General features: G+C 52.1%; 1 protein-coding gene across 1 annotated transcript; it reads right to left on the bottom strand.

Annotated features, from left to right (window-relative positions):
* Positions 1-1,394: 1,394 nt before the first annotated feature.
* On the bottom strand, positions 1,395-14,863 carry IGSF10 (immunoglobulin superfamily member 10). The gene is made up of 6 exons (XM_086755008.1): positions 14,673-14,863; positions 13,473-13,602; positions 11,222-11,612; positions 6,101-10,501; positions 4,609-5,506; positions 1,395-3,809 (listed from the first exon to the last, which is right to left on the bottom strand). Exons 1-6 carry the CDS (start codon positions 14,858-14,860, stop codon positions 1,901-1,903), a joined length of 7,917 nt encoding a protein of 2,638 aa, XP_086611134.1. The 5' UTR covers positions 14,861-14,863; the 3' UTR covers positions 1,395-1,900.
* Between the last annotated feature and the right edge of the window lie 2,379 nt (positions 14,864-17,242).

Genomic DNA, 17,242 nt, shown 5'->3' with positions numbered 1-17,242 from the left:
AATTGTAAATCAGAATTACTACAAACAGGTCGTTATTATCCAAACCCGTTCAAATGTGTCATAATTTTGCTTGCATTAGAGTTGAAAAAACAGAATAGATTTATTACTATTTTATGTCATTTGGGAGTTACTGTATGTGCTATTTAAAAATCATTCATTTGGGAAGTGGAACATGCAGGGCATTTAAAATACACATAGGAATATTTCTTCTCTGTTTTGTATTAACTCAGTTTGCTAGTTTCTAGGTGGTGTCACAGTCAGGAGTTCGTGGGGAGGGGATAAGGCTGCCCTGCGCAAGCTTCAGAGGACTTGGGAGGCAGAAGACAGGGATGAAGTGACACCCCTACAGCGAGGTCTGTGGGCAAGGAGAGTGTGAGTGGCTTTTAGAGCAGGCAGGTAAGTCTTACTCAGGTAAAAGCTATTTCTGCCCAGATTTCTTTAAAGAGATTGGCTGTTTTTCAGTAGGTGAAGCTGTTACAGGTGTTAACAGTGGGGTTCAGGTAATCCGAGCACTTTGTGGATACTGCTGCCTCAGCGCACAGCAAACTGGATGTGGCTGATGTCAGGAAATGGCCTGACGCAATCCAAGCTAAAAATGAAAATTCCCCAGGTTGATTGTGATGCTAAATGAGGCAGAATCTGCCTTTAGCTCTTGGGACTGGAATACCCTCTCGCCGTGAGTGTCCGTGTCTGCCGAGAGCCGTCAGTGCAGGGGCTCAGACGCTGCTGTCGCCTGGCACTGCGGGGTTTCACTGAGGACCCTCCTGCGAGGGGTATCCCACTGGCCCCAAAGAGACCTGTCGCCACTCTTGGATTTCTGTATTGTTTTAAGTGATGTAAAGAGCTGGAGTTGTGCATGAGGCAGGGAAGGGTCACACTGAGCCCTTCGCACATCCATCAGACTTTCTGTAAAAAGTGGTCCCGAATTTGCAAATTTAAGGGGAAAAGCTGCATTGCATTTATTTTCACCCCTCTGTCCTGTCATCTCTTAGGAATAAAATAACCTCTGAGCTTTAGTTACTGGCTTAATCTTTTAACGATTTTTTTACCAGTCCAGTCCATGGTTCCTTAGTGTAAAACGTGTAGGTAACGATCTCCTACCATTCTGAAGGCATTTTGCTGCTTAGACCTATCCACTGAACTGAGAAATCGGAATTCTACATTTGTATGCAAATTGATGCAGTTGTTTCCTAGTGAGGAATCTTTAAAAAATGCTTTTGTGCCAACAGCAAAGTGATTCCAAGCTATAGTGTTGCTAGACGCGGTCTGTATACGTTCTGAAACAGCACCAAACAGAGCTCGCTCGCCTTTTTACAAATGGGAACAAAGTTGTTCTGTCTGAACCGTCCCAAAGCTCTGCAAAAAGGACTGTGTGATACAGCCGCGTTATTAAAACGACTTCACTACTTGTTGCACCTTTGAATGTTTATTTAAAAAACATACTAAATATTCAAACATATGAAGAAGGCAGTCTGCATCACAACAAAATCTGCTCTTTGGGTCTCAAGCACTCTTGCTTCACGTGGCCACGCTGATGGCAGTCACACGGGGTGGACAGAACCGAACAGATGTGGAAAGCCTGTCCTTTCCTGACGAGCTCTAGGTATGTGTCCAGAAAGTCAGTTCAGTTGATAGTTAGTGTTTGCTGGCAGAGCGAAAGTACCTTAAGTTTGTTTTTCTTTGAGTCTGTTTAATCACTGACAGAACAAACGCTCGGTACTAATCCTGGGCTGAATTCTCCCCAAGCCCTTCCTCTCGTTTTTTTTGCAGGGTCATTGCAGACTGCACATGTGTTCAGGCACTCACGTGCCTGTGGCTGCCTTTGATTAACCTTACTCCAAGAACAAACTCGGTCCAGCTGTAGACTTTGTTAACAGTCACTCGTGCTGTATTTGTTATTTCAAATGACGTGAACGTATGTTACTGTGACATCCCTGCCAAGGTGGTTCTTCGCTGTGCACTTGTATGCGCCAGAATCTGAGGGCTGGGGATTCGGGATGAGTAATGTCCCGTGGGGATGAAGCAGTCTGGTCCCAGATGCTCGCCCTTGGCTACCTGTAGAGAGCACTGAGTGGTCGGGTAACTCCCAGCTGATTTCTGGTTTTGGTATTCCCAGCGCTATGCAGTGGAGCTGGACCGCTGCCCCAGGCATCGCGTGCACGGTCTGCGGCGATCTGTTTGTAATCCTGGGGGGATAGGCTACAACCACGACAGGAACAGTTACGGAGGAGTCCCCGGCGCTGTTGTGGGCCCTACACACGTAATCGCCTCTGTCGTGAACGGCGGCTTCTCGTATGACCAAAGTACCGTTTTCCAGCAGGATGTGTCTCTGGCTGATCTGCGGCCGATCCAGCACGAAGCCGTCTGGCAGAGTCCACGCTGTCTTTGGTTTGGGGCTGCCGTCAGACAGGCAGTGAAGCGACAGCGGCTCCCCGCTGATGCCCTTCACCGGCCCCTTCGGGTGCGTGAGGATACTGGGCTTCTGGCCAACCTCCAGGATGATCAGCTTTTCAATATAGCCGACTTTATTCCTGGCAGCACAGCGATACTTCCCTGCTTTGTCTCTGTCAGGACTGGAGATGGTAAGGGTACCGCTGCTTCCTGTGAGAAACTGGGAAGTGTTGATGCCGCTGGAAAACCAGGTGCCGTTAGGCAGCATCCAGCTTACGTCAGGCGGAGGGTTTCCATCCACGGAACAATTCAATGTGGTGGCTGTTCCAGGCTTTGCTATTATTTTTTCATTGAATGGATTTTTAAACATCGGTCGCCTTAGCATTTCGAGTACCTCCAGCTGCACCACCAGCATACTCTCTCCCCCGTCGTTACGTGCCACACAGATAAAGTCTGCTGTGTCAGAAGGCCTGATGTTCCGAATCTCAAGCGTCCCATTTTTGTGTACTACAATCCTGCTCCCATAATATGGAGCTGTCAGGAAAATATTGTCGGGCATGATCCACATAATCTGAGGGGGAGGTGTCCCTTCCGCCCTACAGTCAATGTGTTTCTTTGAATGCCTCACCGCCGTCACCTTCATGATTGTTTTGTTCATGTACAAGCCATTTATGACAGGTGGTTTAGCAAGAACGTCCAGTTTATATAATTTAGTGTCATCCCCTCCAGGATTGCGAGCAACACACATGTACTCCCCGGCATCTAGGAGTTTGACCTGACTGACGGACAGAGAGCCGTTGGCGTGCAGGACGTGTCTGCCTGTCGACGAGGAGATCATGTCACTGGAAGGTAACAACCAGAATATTTTTGGCTTGGGTTCTCCAGCAGCTTCACAGTCCAGCAACGCCGTATCTCCAGCTTTCACTTTAATGTATGTCTTGTAATTGTGCTTGATCTGAGGGGCTGCCGTGACCACCGTGATGTGGATCTTCATTTCGTCTCTTCCCAGCATGTTCTGAGCATAGCAGGTATAATCTCCTCCCTCTGTTTCTCCAACTTTGTTGAGATAGAGAGTTCCGTTGTCAAAGAGGACGTACCTGCGAGACCTGCGGCCGCTGTCATCGGCCAGCATGGCGTTATTGATCACCGTCCCATCGGGCAAACTCCAGGAGATTTCTGGCGTGGGTGCACCAGAGGCCTTGCAGTCCACTCTGAAGTCTTTTCCGTATGACACCAGTTTCTTGAAATACGGTTTCTGGTCAATCTTGGCTGGTTTCATTGTGATGCTGACTTTCATCAGTATCAGGTCATCTCCAATTTTGTTTCTTGCGACACACAAATAGTCACCCGCGTCCTTTTCAGTAACCGCCTCAATAACCAGGGATCCATTGGGGTAGACGTGGATTCGGCTTCCCATCCTGTTGTGGGGGAGAAAAAGAGGAAAAGAATTACGGAACAAAATGCTGGCGGTGAATACCGAGCACTGAAAGTGACTGACAGTATATCAGCACGATGCGATACAGCAGCTCTCTCCAAAGGCACTGTGTGCACATCCCGCGCGGACCCAGCGGATTGTAACCCGCCGCAGCTGCCGCCTTTGCTGTTACGTGGACGTGCACGCGCTCGCTGACTCTCTGTAGGGGTGCAAAGCTGCACGGTGCCCCTCTGCCTCCCTGAAAACTGCTCTGTGAACCAGTGAGGCTCTGCACCCTCGCGTCCCGCATCCCAGCAGGGCACAGACTGGGATCTCCCTCAGCCCAGCTGCAGGTTCTCATGAGCCTGCCAGGAACGTCCTGATCGGGGAGCCTCTCACCCAAAGCGAGGTGTTACTGTGGGGGAAACAGGGAGACCCTCAAAGGTAGACTTGGCAGAGGCTACAGAAGCCTCTTCCTCCTGACCCTTACAAATCTCTTGTAAGTAACGTTTCCTCCTATAAAATGACCAAAATTTGGTCCATATATGACTAACATCAGTTCCATTAATTCAAACAAGACTTGTATCCATTCCGGTTAGACCTCACTCAGTTACGACAACTGATGTGCTCTGTTACTAGGGGTATAACACCAAGCTGTCACCATGGACGTTTCACCACGTTAAACGTTTAAAAGTGAATTTAGTTCACGATGTATTGGATCAGTGATGTAACAGTCTCTTGGACGCACACCAGAGAAGACAGCGTTTGACGTTTCAGAGAGGTGGGGACAAAAAGACTCCTACCTGTGCCACTGGTCAACAATGGCCTTGGAGGGCAACCTCCAGATGATCCTGGGCTTTGGTTCCCCAGTCGCTGTGCAGTTCAGAAGCAACTTATCCCCAAAATTCAGCTGAGTCATTTCTTGAGAGGCGGTAGCTATTTTTGGGAGCGTATCCCTGTGTTCCACCACGAGGCTCACCACCCTCCGTTCTGAGCCCGTTGAGCTCGTGGCTATGCACTCGTAATTCCCGCTGTCAGAAGGGGCGATGTTGCTGAGCTGGAGGGTACCGTTGGAGAACAGGAACAGATTGGCGTTTACAAACTGCAGAGGTTTCACCACCGTACCATCGAAAAGGACCCAGTGGACACTGGGCTGAGGATTCCCTTTCACGGTGCAAGGGAGTTTCAGATTTTCCCCCATCGTTCCTTCAACGTGTTCTCTCTTCTCTTCCAGAATAGCCGGAGGCGCTGCAATGACCTGCAGCTTTACAACCAGCGTGTCGGTGCCCGCCGGGTTTTTAGCCATGCAAGTGTAGAGGCCCCTGTCGTAAACACTGACGTCCTTGATAATTAAAGTGCCGTCCGGTTCCACATGAACTTTATCTTCTGCGGAGGAGTCGGAGACATGCGTTTTGTTTGCTAGAACCCATGAGATGGTGGGGGCAGGCCTGCCCTCAGCTCGGCACTTCACTGCCACGGGCTTTCCGGAGTGAGCGGTGAGGAGCCGCCACCTCCCACCGGTGATGCGGGGCGGGTAGGCCACTACCGACAAGGTGACCAGGAGCCGTGCTGCGCCGTGCGCGTTGGCCGCGGTGCACAGGTACTGCCCGCGGTCCTCCAGGCCCACCCGCAGGATGGAGAGCGTGCCGTTGGCAAACACCGTCCATCTGCTGTCGCCTCGGCCTTCCACAGCGTCGGTCCCTACGGAAGCGAGGGGACAACAGCGCATGTCAGAACCTCTCTTCTGTTCCTTTTTACTCGGTCCCTGAAAACCCTGTACCTGTCCTGGTCTACGACACTAGTGGTAAGAAAGAGAAATAATGATATTTTGCATATACAGTGACAGCTTTGAAGTAAAACCAAAACTCAGTAGAGACAATGTTTGGATAAAGCAGACGGGGCTTTGCATACTCAGAAGCACTTTGGCGTGGCTTTAACTTGCTTTGATGGTTTGTTACCACAGACAGATTTTTCTTTTCTCTTGTCTCACTGTTCTGAAGTAGCAGGTAGCCTGCAATAAATATTGAAATCTTTTCAATAAGCACAGAATTATAGCTGAATATAGATCATATAGGGTTTTTTTAATTTCCCTAAGGAGCCGTTTCACAATTTGCAGGCACACAGCCCAGCAGGCGTGCTGGGATGCCTCTCTTTTGCACTGCTTCCAAGTTCATCTTTTCACTGATAGTTCGTGGCACTACTGTGTGAAGCAATACTCGAGTCTGGCACACGAAACGGCTGCCACGTTCAAGTCTATAGTGGAAGGTAAATTCCAGAGAGGGTTATCGAGCTTACCTGACACTAGCTTGATCCACTGTACAGTCGGACGCGGGTTACCAGCAGCCACACAAGGAATAAAAGCATCTGAGTTAGCGAGCACAGTAAAGGCAGCCAATTTTCCTCCAATTATTCTGGGCTTTGCAAAATTGTTTCTGCTTAAAGAGTCCAAGGCTATCGGGCTGGTGGTGGTGGTGGTTCCCTGATCTTGTCTCTCTTCAGACCAGCCTTTGGCAGAACTGTCCTTGACCCTTCCCCACTGAGGCGGATACGGCGTCGCCGGCTGCGGTGGCCTCGGGACGGGCAGCGTGCTGACGGTGACCGTGTGGCCGCGCTCTGTGACCTTAGCAGATGGCTTCTGCCAGAATTTGATTTCCCATGGAGAAGGGTTGGTCCTGGAAGCGCGCGCAGGTGGTACGGCCACTGTTAGGGCTGGCCGCGGGGAGGGATGCCGCGCGCTGGCAGGAGCGCTGGCTGTGGCTGCGGCGGGAGCGCTTGACTCTGTTCCGGCTGGGAACGCGGACTGTGCTACGTGCTCTTCTTGGATAACGCTCTCTTCCGTTTTCGGGGGTGATGCTTCACCTGCCCCTGCGGTGGCTCTGATGTGCTGAGCGGGTTCTGACCCAGACGTTGCGCAGGCGGTGCCAGGTTGTGTGCCCGTGGCGGCGGAAGGCTTTGAAAGGCGTGGAGTGGTCTGGGTTGGCGTGGGGGGGCTCGGAGCAGCGCCAGTGTCGGGCGGCAGCGTGGCCGAGTGGCTGTTCCCCGGCGTGACCGGGCTCCCTGACGCCTGCGTGGCCGCTGCAGGCACGTGTCGCGGTGCCTCTGGTGCGCCGAGGAGCTGCGGTGCTGGCACTGCTGTCACGGAGCCTGCGCTGGCGCTCCCAGAGCGGGGTTCTGCAGGCAGACTGGCAGGCGCCGTTAACGAGTCGCCTGTTGTCACGCCAGGCCCGGCCGTGTTCACAGCGGAAATCCCCGCAGCCACGCTTTGTGACATAGGTGCTTTAGGGGGCCTCCTCCTCCTCTGACCTCTCTTTCTTCCCACTCTGAACATTTTACTTCTGGTGAGTTTGGTGTCAGTCTGAGGAGCCATAATAGGTGCAACTGTTGGCTTCAAACCTGTTGCGTCCATCTCTTTGGTTGCACTCACTGCAGGATTGGAGGAAGAACGTGGTTGTGCCGTGGGAAGATGTTCTGACCTACCGCTGCCATCGTGAATGGGTTTGTGTAAAGCCACGAAACCACTGCTGTGGTTCCCACCTGCTGAAACAGGCATAACGTGCAAATGAGACATTCTGGAGATAGATAATGCTGCCGTAGGTTTAGGAAGCACGGTCGGTACCTCTGGTGATGGAAACATGTATGTCTGTTGTTTTGGTAGCTTCTTCAGAACCTCTTCTTGTGCAGCATTTCCAAAGAGATGTTCCCAAGTAATTTCTCCTCTTTGGGAATTTTCTGGTGAGGTTCTAGGCTTAATGCTGGGTGAGACGGATCCAAGGGTGGAGGAAATCTTAGTGCTTGTGGCACGTGTCCCTTCTGTAGCTGTGTGGGCTGTGTGGATTGCCGGTGTTGGTAGTCCGGTGGTGACAGGCTGGACGCTCTCAGTGTTCGTCTGAAATGGAGTGCTGCTCTCTAATTTCCGCTGAGGAGTATCTTGGGTGCCCTTTGTAATGAAAGGCACGACTGTGGTAGCAGCTTTTTGCCTTGCACTAGAGTCATCTCCCCCGTCCCCGAGGAATGCTGCGTTTTGATGAGCACCCGCTGGGCGCTCCAGTGGCATATTCGTGGTAGAGGCGGGGGACAGAGGTGCTTCTGGGCTCAACGGGGTGATGGAGCTGCTTAAATTATTTAAGGTTGGTAAATTTGATACATATTTCATCTTCAGTTGAAGATCTGCAGCCACAGCTGTATTTCCTCTGACAGATCCTGTCTGTGCTCTGTATCTGTGCTCCTTCATACTTGGAATACGTCCTGGTCTAACAATTCGTCTCCTACCGGAAATCTTCCTGCGTCTTCCATGTTGCCGCTGGGCCTGGGCTGTATGAGTTGTAACATCCTGCATGATCTGAATCTGCTGATGAGCAATGGTGGTTGAGTCCAGTGGTGGCTTAGGAGTCATGTGTTTCTGAGTATGGCGAGAATAAACGTGACCCAAGTCAGGACTTGGCTCACTGACTGTTGCTACCGGTACCCGATGGTCTGGTTTGGTGGGAGTCTTACCAATAGACTCGGTAAAGACACGTGGCTTGTCCACTGCGTTTTGGGAAGTTACAGACTGGCTGGTGTCTGCGAGATCTGTCACGGGTGTCGGAGGTGCAGATGTTAAATGCTGGTTGCTGCTCTCCCCAGAATACACCAGCCCTTGCCCAGCGGGGAGGAGTGTAGATGTTCTGCTTGCTCCGCCTGGTACAGTTATTTGTTTTATTCTGCTTGCTGGTATTTGACTGAAATCAGATCTTTCCCGTGAGTTTGTAATTGTAGGTTTTAGATCCATCTGTGGCCTTCTGCTGTCAGGCGACACGAGCTGTGACAAAGGAGGGGGCAGGGGGGTTACTGCCTCTGCAGCCAGGAGAGAGGTCCTCCTGGCAGGGGTGCTTCCCACGGCCACCTCGGGCCCGGCAGTTACCACCCTGTCCATTGCTCGCCCCGGAGCAGATACAGGGGCTGCCTCTGTTACCGGTATCATGAATTCTTCTTCTGGGGATACGAGATCACCAGATGTCTCCTCCTCAGCCCCAGGTTCTTTTGAGAACGGATGCACCTGAATAGGTGGTTTTGTTGCACCTTCTCCTTGTTTTTCTATTAACGTCGAGTTCCTCTTTGTTTTTTCCAAAAAGGCTGCCCAGTGCTGTGGATCGACTCTCCTGGCTGAGGAAACAAACTGTCTTCTGTGTCCTCTAAACCGCCTGCTCATTTTGTCCCTGTAGTGCCTGAAAGTCATTTTCCCGTGGCCGTTCCTTCTTTGCGCGCTCTGTGCGACCCGATTCCAGGGTGCTGAGGCAGCAGACTCCCGATCAGCTGTCGCAGTAGCTGGAGTAGCTAAGGGACGTTTCTTTGTGGCAGCAGAGGCCACCATTGCGTTGCCAGAGCCATCGTCCCCCTCCCATTCTCCCACAGCTACCTGCTTTTTCTTTGGAGTGGTTTTCTCCTTTCTAACCAGCACTTGGAAAACCAAAAGATCAACACCGTACTGGTTGGCTGCGACACATCTGAAGTAGCCCCGGTCTCGCTCAGTCACCCCTTGGATTCTCAAGGTGCCGTTGTCAAAAATGTGTTTGTTTCTGACAGAATGCTGGAGAATCACCTGCTCGGGCAGCACCCAGCTGATGGCAGCATCTGGCACAGCAGTGGACGTGCAGGGCAGGTAGAGCGTGCTGCCAACAAAGGCAGAAAGCTGGGCTCCGTTGACGCTGCTGTGTTCCACGTAAGGCTCCACCACGGTGATTCGGAATGTGAGAGTATCGGCATCGTCGTAATTCGTGCCCACGCAGTGATAAAGCCCCGTGTCAAAAGTATCAGCTGTCCGTAACGTGAACGTCCCAGTTGTAACCACCACGATTCTCCCGTCCTCACTGACGTAAGGGGCTCTCACCTTGCTGCCATCGGCCAGTATCCACTCTACTGCAGGAGCTGGTTCCCCAACCGCGTGGCACTCCAGCTCGACGCTCCCCCCGACGAAAACGGTGCGCTCCGTTTGTGTTTTGTTGTCCCTGGAGATGATGGTCCAGTTATTTCTCGCCTCTTTTTTGTCAGCACTGGGCACAATAATCTCAGCGTCTGTGAAGTACTGGATGTGCAGTGTGTTCAGCGTGGTTGCCGTCCTGTCCAGCTGTAACGCCACGTTGCTCTGCATTAACCAAGGCGGCTCAGCTCTCAGTTCCATCTCTATGTTCGTAAAAAGGTCATCTTTTTCAGAGTAGATTTGCTTGTATTTGTAACTAGTAGAAGACGTGTTAGTTGCTAGGACGTTCCTTTCCAGTTTTAAGGGAGAATTACTGTACAGTGCCAGTATGCTCCACAGCTGCCGAATGTGTTCATAATCAATGCCACAGACAAGGAACGCCGAGAACAATGTTCTGAGTACGGTGTGGTTGCCATCTTGGGCGAAGGAGATGGGAGACATTTCCTTAGGTTTGTGGACGTTGCAAACCAAGTTGCCTCGATTCCCGGCTTGGTCGGTCATGTTCAGAACCATGGATCCGATAGGAGCAATGAAGTCCTTGGGGGACACGGAACTGAAATCTCCATCATCTGGCACCGTGAGGTTTTTAAATTTCAGGGAGTCGAGTATGGCTGGCTTAGTGCAGTTTAGAGATGCAGCGGGAATATCCGCTAAGCTTTTCCCTTTACGATTTTTGGGACTGGCACAAAGTGGGCATTGCTGAGCACCAGAACTTCTGTCTTTTTTGCACTTTATAACATCTGAAGGGAAGAAAAGTGCAGTAAGCTCTTGTGATACAAGTTTTAGTATTAGAAAAGACATACGGCTACCAGCAAGTTGTTGTCTTGAAAAAATATTAACAAAATTTATCGTAAGGTAACCTATGAAAAGCTAAAGTAACCCAAGAAAACCTATGAGCTTTCGCTGCTGAAGCTGCTCGGGGGCTGTGGCTGCAGCTCAGTATGGCGTCCTTCTGTCCCAGGGGTGTTACTCCGTGCGAGGCGGGCTCCGCTGCCTTGCCCCGAGAGACACGGGCTCTAGCAGTTTGGAGGTGACACTACACTATCGTGTGCAGCCTCTGCTCAGGGCACCAACGGAGAAAGTCCTTGAGTCCCGGTTGTTATTTCTTTTTCAAAGGAGCGAGTACAATGTGGTCTTCGCTCATGCCAGTTACACAAAAATTACCTTCCTTATTCCCAGAGGACTCTCCTGGGAATAAGGAGCACAGAAGCTTGGACTGGCCAAGGGAACCGTTCCATTAAGGAAAGCCGCGCTTGAGAATGGGTTAAGGCTGTGAAATTCACTTAATCTGGGAAACTGAATGGTGTTAATCTGTTTATTCTTACTCCTAGCACCTACAAAAATCCTGTCTTCCAGTCTTTTCTGGGAGAATAAATAAATAAATAAAGGACAGTCACCTTTCTCAGAAAGAATCAGATGCTGCGACGTGATTTAAAAGCATAACCAAAGCCTCAGCTCACCTGGCCTCTGTTGTGCCCATCCTGCCAGCCACTGTAGGTTGCAGTCACAGGACCATGGGTTTCCATGCAGGTAGACACTCTCGAGCTCAGACATGTAGGAGAACATTTCTTGTGGTAGTGACGTCAACACGTTGTCAGACAAATATATGTGCTTCACGAAGGATATTTTAAATATTTGGCTATAGCGCAAGGTGGCAAAAGTATCTGGGTGAAGCTGCTTCAGTAAATTTCCTTCCAAGTGGACCAACCTCAGTGACGTGAGTCCGTAGAAAACGTTGGGATTTACAAATTCAATTTTGTTGTGGTCCATATGCAACCGTACCAAGCTCTTTAGACCATAGAAGGCATCCTGCTGCAGTACTCTGACCTTGTTATAACTCATTTTCAAGACCTGTTGATGGAAAAGTAACAAGTGTCAAGTATTAACCCGTGCTGTAATGTTGTAAGGCTCCTAACAAATTTTGACTCATGGTTACTCTGTGAAGTGAAAGTACTTCAACAGACCAGTAATGTGAGTGATTGGAAAAAAAAAACTGGGTAGGAGGAATTATTTTTTAACGCAATGTTAGTTGCAGGACTATAAGGATGCGTTCTTGTTCCAGCAGTCCATCAAGGTGACACTTCTGCAGTCACATTTACAAAATGCAATGATTAAAAAACGAATTAAAGCAATGCTTATTTCTCACTCAAAAACCCCAGTTAAACCACACTGAGGAAAAGGGTATGCAGAATTTGAGCATAAATTGTAGTGATTTTTGTTCCAGCCAGCGTTACGGCTGTAGAAATGCAGGGAACAGCCATCTGCTGTGTTTGATGTTTAACCAAGAGAACTGCTAAGCGTGTTCCCAGTTTCGGGATGTCTCATGTGAGATGTGTACTCCCCAAACCTCAGTTCTCAGGTGCCGTTTTGTTGCCAACAGGTGAAATGTCAAATTCATAACTACGAGAGGGAGGAGTCTGGCACACTGCCGAAGTACTCGGCGTGGTACCCAGGACAGCCTTTTGGTTGTTACTCCTCCTCTGAGAATGGCGCTGTTACAGCAGCCAGGTCTGTATTCTGAAAAATAGCGGGGGAAAACGTCCAGAATCGCAAAAACGTGCCAGTTTATTTTATTTGCCAAATGGAATTCCATGATCTATAACTGTGTTGCCATCTCGCCTGTTGATAGGGGAGGAAAAGCTCCTAGGACTGCACAAAGCTGATTTTGTTACGGCAGTTGTGAGGAGTTTACAAGCAAGCTTTTGGGCAGGGCACTGCCCTTTACGAGGGTCAGGGAAACCTGGCCAGCTGGATGCTCCAGAGCCTCTCCTGCCACCCCCAGTCCTCTCAACCCGGCAACTGAGCCAATAGCGTTGTGTTTTCTGTCCGAACCGTTCAGGTCTCTCATGTCCGTACTTCATCCCAGCGACAGCGCCATCACCCCTCTACAGTAGTTACGAACAGATCTCATGGAGATTTAACGGGACAGTAAGCGTTCCCGGTACATCGAATTAGTTGAGAAGAGCTGTTCCTAAATAATCATGTAAGCACTTCTTTCTTTATGAATATCTGCATGGCACAGTGAGATACGGAGAATCCAGAAGCCCTCTATGACCCCGTACATTTACTGATTTTCACATTATATATAAACATAGGTAATATTTCAGTTAGGGAATAAACCAGGCATCAAATGCTACATTTTACACGCCCACAAATATGTATTAAGTTATAAAACCAAGGAACTGTATTTTTTTAAAGCATTAAAATGTTTCTATGTAATACGTTCAGTTTCTGTTCAGTAGGAGCCTTTGTAAATGAAGGACAGAAAGGGACAGGACTGTACGGAAGGGAAAGGGAAATCTGGATGGAGAACAGTCCTCACAAAAAAAAAATACTAATCAATTAACTAAAGACAAGTCTCCTGCCACAGATGCAGGACTTGGCGCTCTGCAATCTTTCTCTCCCATGTGAGAGAGAGTTGCAGCTGCAGTTGCCCGTTAAGCTGCTGCTGACAGATGTCTGCCGGTGTGTTCCTCACGCTCCCTAAACTGCACATGAACGCCCACCGGGAGGGAAGGACATTTCCCGTCGGGATACTGGGTCCTGAAGGCCCGCATCTTTCACCTGCGTACAACAAGAAACAGGAAACCAAAATGCTACAGGCAGCGTGTCTGCCTCCCTTCGTCAGTACTACGGCACATTGCTTAAAAGTCGTGACAAAAATTGAGACTAGGTCATCTCCTAATTAAGATTAGGTCATTTAGTTCTTACCTGTAACGAATATAAATCACTGAACACCTTATCAGGGATCGTGTTTATCTCATTGCTGTGCAGCATCAGCAACTCCAGCTTCTCCAGGCCAGAAAAATCTGTTTCCGTGAGTTTCAGCAAGCTGTTGTAACTGGAACAGACATTTCATCCCAGACCTGGGTTCAGTCAAACAGGAACACTCCAGCAGCTTTAAACAAACAACCACACCAAAACAACAACTCTTTGGAAATGCAGAAAGGTAGATAGCACTTCTGGTTTCTAAGATGAAATCCTAAGTCATTCCTTCACGCTAGCACAAAATTTGGTGACTTTTCCTTCTGAAGACTGTATTGGCAGTGGACAGGGACAAGAACTGCCAAAATGTGCGGACAAGAGTGCCAGTTTTGGGCTTCGGTGTACAAGAGCAAGGAGCTCCTGCCACGGCAGAGGCTGGCAAGGCATCGATGCCTCTTTCACTTGAGGGCTTTCCCAGCACTGCAGCATCACAGAGAGGTCCGCCAACAAGAGCGGATTTGTTGCCTGGAAGCAGGAGGCAGAGGAGGGGGAAGACTTCAATGAAAACTTCCTTTGGTATTTTCTGCGTAGACCTACGGACGGCTCAAAGGTTACGTGTATCAAAAGTGATACAGTCACATATTGCTGATGGTCCCCTCATTTGACTGTAGGCCAGAGAACCCTTGCTGCAAGGCGCGTGAACGGGCCGGCCAAGCCCGGGTATAATCTATTCCCTGCTCCTTTCACCCGCGCACGGAACAGAACCACGCTGGAGGCTGAAATACTCAGACCAGCGTTACTGCCCGCGAGCTGGGTGGGTAGAAGCTCAGCTAAGCAATGGGCGTGGGTCTGAAGTCACGGCAAAGTCTCCGGAGACGTTACTACACGTACTGATGCTCCAGCCCGCCGCGCTCTGAGCTGTCGTTTCCCAGAAAGCACTCTCTCTGTTTCAGACTCCCGAGTGCCACGCTACAGATGCAGAATGTTTGGGTCACGTAAAGGATTCATGCAAGTCTGAAACCTTTTGAAGCCCTCATACGCCCCGTGATCCATCCCCGACATTCGCACGTGGCGCTGCGGCGCTCGGGCGTTGCCGCCCGTCAGCGCAAGCACTTCTGAATTTCGCGGGACGCGCATTCAGCGCTCCGGGTGACTTTTAGCCCTGAACCTGGAAACTCCTTAACTCCGGCCGCCGCGGTAACGTACCCCAGGTTGGCGCGCTGCACGCGCGGCGGGATGCGCGGCGGGACGGCGGTGAGGTACCGGAAGGTGCAGTGCAGCTCGGCGGGGGGGCGGCAGGCGCAGCGCGGGGGGCAGGCGGCGCGGCCGGGCAGCGCGGCCAGGCAGGCGCCCAGCAGCGCGCCCAGCCACCAGGCCCCGCGCGGCCCCGCCATCGCGGCCACGGGCGCCACGCAGTCCTGCACGGGAAGGAAAACGCGCCAGCGGTTGCGGGGACAGCCGGCTCGAGCGCGAGCAGCGCCTTAGCGTGGAAGGAGAACGACGAACCGGCCCCGCGCCGGCCCCGCAGCTCCGCGCCGGCCCCGTCTTCGCCGCTTTGAAGCGGCCGCCCCGCAGCGGCGGGGTCAGCGCGCGGTGCCCACGTCCGCGCGTACGGGTGCGGCTCTGATTTCGGCAAACGCGGAGACCGCCGCGCCCGGCCGCGGTACCGCAGAGCGCGCATCGCGCGGCCGGGGCAGGCACACGTCAGCTCCTCTCCTGCCAGCAATTATCCCCACCGCAATTAACTCGCCCCGCAGCCCGCGCGCGGAGCCGCCCCTTGCCCCCCACCCCTTGCCCCCCAAGCCCCGCCGCGCCCCCCGGGGCCTCGCCCGGGCACCGGCTCCCGGCCCCGCCCGCGCCCGCACCTGGCCGCGGGCCGCCCGCCCCTACCTGCGCTGCCGCCGCGGCTCCCGCCCGCCCGCGCTGCCGCCCCCAGTCCCCGGCGGGGCCGCCACCTCGGGGCAGGGCCGGGCGCGCTGGGTCCCCCCGCCGCCGGCTCCTCCTCCTCCTCCTCCCGGGAGGCGCCGCCGCGCTGCTGGGGGCGCGGGCGAGGCGCGGGGGGGACCTGGGGCCGGGGCGGCCCGACGGGCTGACAGCCAGTGCCTCCGCAGCCGGCCCGGCTCGGTCAGGCTCGGCTCGGCACGGGTAGGATCGGCTTGGCTCGGCTCGGCTCGGCTCGGCTCGGCTCGGCTCGGCTCGGCTCGGCTACGTCAGGCTCGGCCCGGGTCGGCTCAGTCTGGCTCGACATGGCCAGGCTTAGCCCTGCCCCGCTGGGCTCTGCTCGGCCCGGGTCGGTCAGGCTCGGCCCGGCTCGGCCGCGTCCTGCCCAGTTCAGCTCGACCCGGCTCGGCTCAGGGCCATAGCGGGGGAATTCGTGCGTGACCCCGCCGGACGACGCTGGTGACATTTACCGCTGGGTTCCCTTTTGGGGACCGACTCCTCCCTCCCGCTCGAATCCCCGCAGCAGCGGAGCCGCTCCCGTGCGAGGGGAAGGCGCGCCCGGGGCATCACCGGGCTCACCGCGCACCGGCGGGGGCGGAAACCGCGCCCGATGCACACCGCAGCCGCGGGCCGGCCGGGGAGCACAGACACTTCGCTGCCCCTGTCAGGCAGCGGGAGTCACTTTCTGGAAGGGCGCAAGAACCCGCGGTAAGACGGTACGGAAACCCTCAGTCCGCCGCGTGACGGCATTTTTCGTGTTGACTGACCCTCAGAGCGCTCGGGAAAGGCAACCGCAAGAGCCGGGCGTTAGAGTCGCGTGGACACCGGCTGTGCTAGGACTTGATTCTGGTTAGGGTCACTATCGCATGTAATCAAGACTAAAAATGAAAGGCATAATGAGAAGCAAAACATAAACGATTTAGTGAATTCCTGTACATGAACTCAAAATTACTTTCTCTTTTTTTTTGCAGACACAGATATCTGACTGCGATGGCTGACTGATAACTGATTCTCTCTATTATTTCTCGGACTAATTTGATGACTAAACATCCCATTATGAGCTAATGCTGTGTTTTCTTTGCCAATAGCAAACATATAATTGGAGCAGTAATGCTAAGATAGAACTTTAAAAGAGAAAATAAAGCCTCAAAAATATCTTTTAAAGGTTCTAAAAAATTGTTCAGACAAATTCAACGTCAAACAAATGAGGAAGGGAGATAAATCCGTAAAGTGAGTGTGTTTGCTTAGTAGCAAAGAACGTCATGATGATCTGTACCTAAAAAATGGGCATGTTGTGAAACGGTGAGATGCAAGACAAGCTACGGGAAGCTCAGGCAGTCGTATGACGCGATTTATGTGTATGCCAGCTAGAACCCTACTGGAGATATCTACCGGGTGACGTTCATTGCCGTCCCAGTGGCTGCCTGTGAAACACGCGGGTCCTCTTCCTTCGGTTCGGCGTGGTAGCTTATGTCAAGAAATGCTAACCCGCTTCTACGGCCTGGCACCTTCCGTCTCAGAAAAACCACAAAGCCTCCACTGAGCACGGGCACTGAACTCTGCGCTGACATTTTTAGGTGCTGCCCTGACAAGGAGGAAAAACTTGAGAGATCACTGTCCCTGGCCCCACTGAGTGCTGTTCCCCTGAGCGATAACGGGAGGATGGCAGGGCTGCTGTTAGGCTTATTTGCTAAATCTGAATTACAGTCTGAAGGGCGAAGGATGAATTGCTCTCATCAGTAATTTTTTTTTTATACTAGATTACTGAGGTTGAGGCTTCTAGAGTGACACATTCCAATGGTTTTTTTTGTGGGTGTAAACATGAGGTAAAAGGC

This window comes from Chlamydotis macqueenii, chromosome 9, assembly GCF_036417535.1.
Source record: "Chlamydotis macqueenii isolate bChlMac1 chromosome 9, bChlMac1.mat, whole genome shotgun sequence".
NCBI lineage: Eukaryota > Metazoa > Chordata > Aves > Otidiformes > Otididae > Chlamydotis > Chlamydotis macqueenii.
The sequence above is the reverse complement of the archived record's forward strand: the minus strand, read 5'-3'. Positions and strand labels throughout refer to the sequence as shown.

What these genes read in the sequence shown, in the direction of transcription:
- IGSF10 (XM_086755008.1), bottom strand. Translation starts at nt 14,860, where the DNA reads ATGGCGGGGCCGCGCGGGGCCTGGTGGCTGGGCGCGCTGCTGGGCGCC. An exon ending in GTGATTTATATTCGTTACAG is followed by an intron (nt 11,613 to 13,472) that starts GTAAGAACTAAA and finishes TTCCATCAACAG; the next exon opens with GTCTTGAAAATGAGTTATAA. An exon ending in GTGGATCAAGCTAGTGTCAG is followed by an intron (nt 5,507 to 6,100) that starts GTAAGCTCGATA and finishes TCGCTTCCGTAG; the next exon opens with GGACCGACGCTGTGGAAGGC.